Raw genomic sequence first — 7,500 nt, 5'->3', positions numbered from 1 at the left:
CGCATAAAGGTCTTAATCTGCTGTATAAAACCAGCCATCATCGTCATCATCATCATCATCATCATCGTCATCGTCATCGTCATCGTCATCATCTTTACCATCATCCTCTTCTATGAGTCGGGGTTACAAAATAGCCGCTCCAACACATAAAAGGTCTTATATCCGCTGCATAAAATCCGTCATCATTATCAGCATCAATCATCATCATCATCATCAACATCATCTTTCAGTCGCTCACCTATAGGAAGACCCCATGGAGGTCTTATGTTACGGCATAAAAACTCATCATCATCATCATCAGGGCCGCTGAAAGCTTTTGCCAGGCCCGGGACAAAGTCATCTGAAAGGCCCCTCCCCACCCAATGCATACAATGTAATATGGACCCAATTCTGGACCGCTTCTCTCCCTTGGCCCGAGGCAACTGACCCCTTTGTCCCCCCTTGTTGGCTTCCCTCATCATCATCATCATCATCATCATCATCATCATCATCATCATCATCATCATCATCATCATCATCATCATCATCATCATCATCATCATCATCATCATCACTCTCATCAACATCATTCAGTGTTCTCAAAGAACTTGCCAATAGAATGGCCACAAAATTAAACCATCAACATAAAGCTCTCCACCATGCCATTCAGTGTTCTAAAAGAACATGCCTATAGAAAGACCGCATGAAGGTTGCATGTTACTGCATAAAACCCCTCATCACCACATCTAGAAAAACTTGCCTATAGAATGGCCACAAAATAAACCATCAACATGACCATCATCATCACCCTCATCATCATTGAGATTGTTACGAATACTTGTCAGAGAATGAGCTCCTTTGTTGCACAGCTGACAGCACTCATCTCTTCTAGTAGTTTCCTTTTCTGGAACTTTCCACACTTAGTTAGAGACTACTCTATTCACACAAAGACAAGCAGGCACTCACTCTGTCTCCCTCTCTTTCTGTCTGGCTGATACACACAGACTCTCAAACTGAGATACGGCACTTTCATGTCATCACTCCCACTGACACGCACGCACACTTTCAGACTAAGCACGCACGTACTGACACAATCACCCAACTTGCAGACAGGCTGACATTCAATTTGACTTCATAGCAAATGACACTACTGTGTATAGTTCAACAGAGTTGGTAGACAAAAATCTCAAGTTCCAAACAAAATGGACTTGTCATTTCAAGAGTTGTAGTAGTTGCTTTTCAACTTCTTTGGCAAGACTTACACTCAAGTGGCTGCAAAGGTTATGTTTCTACAGCCATTTCTTCCACATGGAATACATCAGTAGCAGCATCAGTATCCATGCCATTGTGATGGTCTGTCAGTCATAGGCAATACATTTACAACCTCTGTACGCTGACCTTGAGCTTCCCTTTTCTAGAACTTTATTGAATGTATTTTCTTGTGCTGAAACTTTCCAAACTTGGTTGACAGGTGCTTTTGCCGATGACACATCCGGTGTCTGCTCCACTCTTATCTCAGCATCCCCTAGCATCATGACCCTCTGACAGTAAAGGTTGGTTAATGCAAAACCACTGCACGAGAGCTCCCTTTTCTTCTTTTTTTAAAAAGGAAGTTTCCAAACTTGGTTAGAAGTTGGCAGTTGCTTTTGTGGGTGATGCAGCGAAGTGTCTTCTCTATGCCAGTCTTTTCCTCTGAGAGGGTTGTTGGGGTGGTGTGCTTGTGGATGGAGGGGGGGGCAGCTTGCCCATCATCACGAGCCTCTGTTGGTTGGTTAATGCAAACTCACTGCCCCAGACTCGTGCTTCATCCAGAACTTTTTCTGTCATTTATGTCTTCTTTCTGGAACTTTCCAAAGTTTGATTGGAAGTTGGCAGTTGCTTTTGTCGTTGATACAGCGAGGTGTCTGCTCTGCGCCACCCTTATCTCCTTAGGGGCGGGAGAGGTGGTTTTGCTAATGTCGTCCTTGGCTCAGCTCTCAGCCCTCAGCTCGCCTCGCCTCAGCTGTCCTCGCTTCACACATGCCCGAGATCGGCAGCCCTGATCTGATCGATAGCCATCCATCTATGGAGGAGTGTTATTGATTACTCTGTTAAGACCGGCTAATGGAGTCGAGGAGTCCAGTCCAATAACCCCCCACATCCCCAAACACACACCCCACACCCTACCACTGGCACAGTATCTGCACCCCTCCCACCCCCCAAAAAAAAGTCTCAGCTTTTTAAAAGTCTGCCTTCTTGACTTTCTTTTCTCGCTTCGCTCTGCTCGTCAAGCAAAAGACCGATGAATCTCAGGAGAAGTGTCCAAGCCCATGCCCCCTCCCCCAACACCACCACCACCACCACCACCATCATTCTTCATCCCCCCACCCCCCTGCTGGCATCGATATTCACTCCGAAAAAAATGCCTTCAGTTTTTAAAAGTCTGTCTTCATGCCTCTCTTGGTGTATTTTCCCCCCTTCCTTCTTCTCTCTGCTCGTTAAACAAAGACTGATGATTCTCAGCGTGTAGCTAAAACTTTAAACAACGGCTCCTTGTTTTTAGGCACGATTTTTTCCCTTCTCCTTCTTCTTCTTCTTCTTCTTCTTCTCCGGGTTCCTTAATGTGAGTTGCGAGTCTTATTTGGTGAGTGCCAGTCGCATTGTGAGTGCAGTGCTGTTTTAATGAGTGGTGTGCTAACAAAAGACTGTGCGTGCGTGCGTGCGTGCGTGTGCGTGTGCGTGTGCATGTTTCGTTCAAGCAGAGTGCTTTTCAGTGTTCGACGGAGGTGGGGACCATGTGGAGTTGTAACTCTTCAAACGCACACACTCACACACACACACTCATGCACGCACGCACGCACACACACACACGCACACACACAGTCACACAAACTCACCATTTCTTTGTTGTTTGTCTTTTCCCCCTCTCTACATCTCCACTCTCCTCTCTCTCCTCTGATCTATCCATCTTTTGGGCCCTTCTCTATTCTCTTGCCTCTCTTCATCTATCCCTCTCTCCTGTCTTCATCTCTACCTCTGTTGCTCTCTTCCTTCTTTCTCTCTCTCTCCCCTCTCAGCTCTACCCTCTTCTCTACACTCCCCCACCTCTCTCTCTCTCTCTGATCTGTTTTGACATACCAAAATGTCAGTCTTTAAATGCCACAGGGTGGATCTGGAAGAAAAAGGGCTGTATCAGATTGATAGGTTTAAGACTCTTGAATCAAGGATGTTAACTGAAGTCCTCTGCTCTGAAGGGACAGGAAGGTTGATGTTCATTTGATGACGATAGGGTTTTGGGATTGTGGGCCTTTTCAAATGTGAGGGAGAGGGTTCCTTCCTTCTCATACTGAATGGAGGTGCTGCCGACTTACATCAAATGTTAAGTGTGGTTTTAAATAAGTATTATATCTAGTGGTGGGCCGTTATCGGCGTTAACGTGCTGCGATAATGTGAGACTCTTATCGGGCGATAAAGAAAATATCGCACGTTAATCTATTCTCAAAATTGGGTTTGGAATTTGGGTATGCACGTCACCATAGCGTTCAATTGACAGACGCTTTCAGACTGCGCTCCAGTCGCTTCTCTCATCTCCACCTGTTGCTTCAGCAGACCTAAATATGAACAGTGTTTGCATGCTGTAAAAATTAATCTCTCTACCATGGTAGACGTTGTTTTGCAAAACATTCCGTGTGATATGCATTTTGAAGATTGTCAAACTGAAACTGTCAGTATCTACTCTCGCTCAATGTTTGTGTTACAATCGCGCATTTACGACTCAGTGAGATATCCTCATATCAGACGGTAAGAAACGTGTAGCGCAGTACTCGCACTTCTTTTTTTTGTTTTTTTTGCAAACTGAATTAATTTTGAGTTGTGAGTGACTCCTCTGGCATTTTAACTCTGAGAACAACTGCAAAATTGCTGTAGGCCAGAGCTGTAGGTTCTAGATATCTGAACATAGTCTAGCTCCTCCCTCTCTTAAAGGAGCCTCCTGCCCATTTTAACAGTCAGTGCCAGATTCTCTCTCTCTCTCTCTCTCTCTCTCTCTCTCTCTCTCTCTCTCTCTCTCTCTCTCTCTCTCTCTCTCTCTCTCTCTCTCTCTCCCATTAGAAATGCTGAATTGTTGAGGTCATTTTGTTTAAAAAGTCTAAATGTTTGATAGATTTATCTGTATTTGCCTCTACAATTTATAGCACTGTTCATTTTGAAATTTCAGTATCTTATGACTGACTGTATGCTTCCTAACATATTCGACACGCTTCACAAATATTGCAGTGTATCAACATGAGAATTTTTTTGAAGCTGGGATGCATTTTGGAAAAAAGAGATGAGCTCTGGTCTACTGCGCCATCTGTTTTAAGATTTTTTTTCATCATTATTTCGCTAGCGTGCCTATTCTGAATGAGTCATTTTGATATAGATTAATCTAGATTAATCTAGATTAATCTAGATTAATTTCATAATTACAGTGAGATTAATCTAGATTTAAAAAATTAATCTATGCCCACCCCTAATTATATCTCTCTCTCTATGTCTCCACTTTCCAACTTTCCAAGTGATTTGGTGGACGTGACTCCTTCACCTTTTCTCCATCTCCCTCTCTTTATCTATTCTTCCCTTTCATCCCATCTTTTCTCTATCTCTCCCTTTTGTTGCTTGTCCGCCTTTTCATCTCACCCTCTCAGCTCTACCCTCTTCTTTGAGACGGTTCCTTCCTTCTCATTGTGAATGGCGATGCCGACTTCCATGGAATGTGAAGTTCAATTTAACGCCTTAAGACATGGCCCCTGTTATAACTTGACTGTTATCAAAATGACAATGGCGAGGTCATAATGTATTGCTAAAGGCCCTGTGCACTGTCATAGTGGTGTAGTACATTGGTAGTGAAGTGTTTTTCAGTGACTATTTCATCGTTCCAGTGGTGGAAATGTTTTTGTTAAGGGGCTACAAATAGATATTACATCTCTCACTCTCTCACACACTCTGTCTCTGTCTCTGTCTCTGTCTCTCTCTCTCTCTCTCTCTCCCTCCCTCATTCAACTCCAGATGGTGTGGTGAACATGGATCCTTGACTTTTTCTTATTTTAATAAATAAGTATTACATCTCTCTCTCTCTCTCTCTCTCTCTCTCTCTCTCTCTTCTCTCGCTCTCTCTCTCTCTCTCTCTCTCTCTCTCTCTCTCTCTCTCTCTCTCTCTCTCTCTCTCTCTCTCTCTCTCTCGTTCATCTGCAGTTGATGTGCTCCTTCAGTATTATATTATTATATCTTATTATATTAATTACATATATCTCTCTCCTCCCTCTGCAGGTGATGTGGTTGACGTGTACCAGCGTGAGTTCCTGGCCCTGAGGGAGCGTCTGCACTCTGCGGAGCAGGAGAACCTGAAGCGCAGCAAGGAGCTGAACCTGGTGCTGGACGAGATCAAGAGGGCCATCGCAGAGAAGCAGGCGCTCCGCGACATCAACCGCACCTGGAGCAGCCTCTCAGGTCAGCTATACGCACCTTAACACACGCACATACGCACGCACGCACTCACTCACACACACACAAACACACACACACATACGCAGACACACACACATCCCATATCACATATGTAGATGAGATCAAAAGGCCCGTCACCCAGAAGCAGGCGCTCAGAGACATCAACCGCACCTGGAGCAGCCTCTCAGGTCAGCTAAACGCACCTAAACACATGCACGTACGCACAGAGTCATGCACGCATTCACACACACACCTATACACACGCGCGTGCACACAGGAACATGTAGATGCAGAGAAGCAGGCGCTCCGCGACATCAACCGCACCTGGAGCAGCCTCTCAGGTCAGCTATACGCACCTTAACACACGCACATACGCACGCACGCACACACATATACACATACGCACACACACACACATCCCATATCACATATGTAGATGAGATCAAAAGGCCCGTCACCCAGAAGCAGGCGCTCCGCGACATCAACCGCACCTGGAGCAGCCTCTCAGGTCAGCTATACGCACCTAAACACATGCACGTACGCACAGAGTCATGCACGCATTCACACACACACACCCACACACACACACGCATGCATGCAGGCATGCACACGGGAACATGTAGATGCTGAGAAGCAGGCGCTCCGGGACATCAACCGCACCTGAGGTCAGCTACGCACCTAAATGCCTTTCATTTTCATTCATTTATTTGATTAGGACAATGCACATTAATCACTACATACAATACATGTAAATATGCCGGAGTTGGCATAGTTGCTAAATTGCATTCATTGTCCTAAGACAGGTACGCATAATAAAACAAATGATAAAACATAATGCAAATGCATAATGCATAAAGCGAATATACAATAAAGCAAACAATTCAGCATGACAGGAGACATTTTATCAATACATCACAAACAGCGACTACATCTACACCCAAGTGGATACACACACACATAGACATACACACACACTGACCTGTAGATACAAACATGCACCTGCAGAGAAGATCCAGAGGGCCATCGATGAAAAGGAGGAACATCAAGCGCACCTGGCAACCACAACCGCACCAGCAGCTGTCAGGTCAGCTGGGGCAGGCACGCACGCACGCACGCACGCACGCACGCACGCACGCACGCACGCACGCACGCACGCACGCACGCACGCACGCACGCACGCACGCACGCACGCACTCACATGCTGTAGCTGGTGCTAGTTGAGATCACTGATGCACCTGTAGCAGCTGTCAGGTCAGCTCTTGGAGTCATCTGCACCCACCCACACACACATGTAGCCTGTCGGGTCAGCTGCAGCACCATCCTGGGGTCACCTGCATTCACACATGAAAGTGTTCACATGCTGAGGCTCACACACACACACACACACACATGTACACACATGCAAGATTGCATATACAGATACATGTTTGCTATATGTTTATTGCAATGTGCAATAGGTCTTTGTGTATGTTTTGTATTGTGTATTTATGTAAGCTGTCAGATACCTTAATTTCCCTCGGGATTAATAAAAGATCTCTACTCTACTCTACTCTACTCTACTCTACTCTACTCTACTCTACTCTACTCTACATTTCTCTAATACACTTGTACTGCATATGCTTTACTTGCATGAATACACATCCATACTCATACACATACAAATCTACATGCATATTTCAACAGACATCGACAAACCCACATAAACATGCACACCACATTATTTGCAATCATAGGCAGCTGTGCACACATGCAGAGCAGGCATACTTTTAAAGCCCACAAACGTCTGTGTCAACACAAGAATATGCATTTGTATTCATGTACTGTAAATTCTTGCATACAAGTGTTACTATTTGCAGTCATAAACACGTGCGTAGAGGGATAAACATGTGCATATGTGTAAACAGCTGACCGCTTGTTCACACAATGTTGCTGTGTCTGTCTCTCTCTCTCTCTCTCTCTCTCTCTCTCTCTCTCTCTCTCTCTCTCTCTCTCTCTCTCTCTCTCCCTCTCCCTTCACCCCCTCTCTCCAACTCTCACACCCAGAGCAGCTTTGGCTGG

General features: G+C 45.2%; 1 protein-coding gene across 1 annotated transcript in view; it reads left to right on the top strand.

The window, feature by feature from the left end:
• Positions 1 to 7,500, top strand: part of mgat4b (alpha-1,3-mannosyl-glycoprotein 4-beta-N-acetylglucosaminyltransferase B) — a 254,242-nt gene that overhangs the window by 121,186 nt on the left and 125,556 nt on the right. The window contains exon 2 of the mRNA XM_063189685.1: positions 5,266 to 5,445. Within this exon, the coding sequence (XP_063045755.1) occupies positions 5,266 to 5,445 (180 nt within the window). The remainder of the gene's footprint in view (positions 1 to 5,265; positions 5,446 to 7,500) is intronic.

This window comes from Engraulis encrasicolus, chromosome 23 (assembly GCF_034702125.1).
Source record: "Engraulis encrasicolus isolate BLACKSEA-1 chromosome 23, IST_EnEncr_1.0, whole genome shotgun sequence".
NCBI classification, from domain to species: Eukaryota; Metazoa; Chordata; class Actinopteri; order Clupeiformes; family Engraulidae; genus Engraulis; species Engraulis encrasicolus.
Note: the sequence above shows the minus strand (reverse complement) of the source record. Positions and strands in the feature narration are given on the sequence as shown.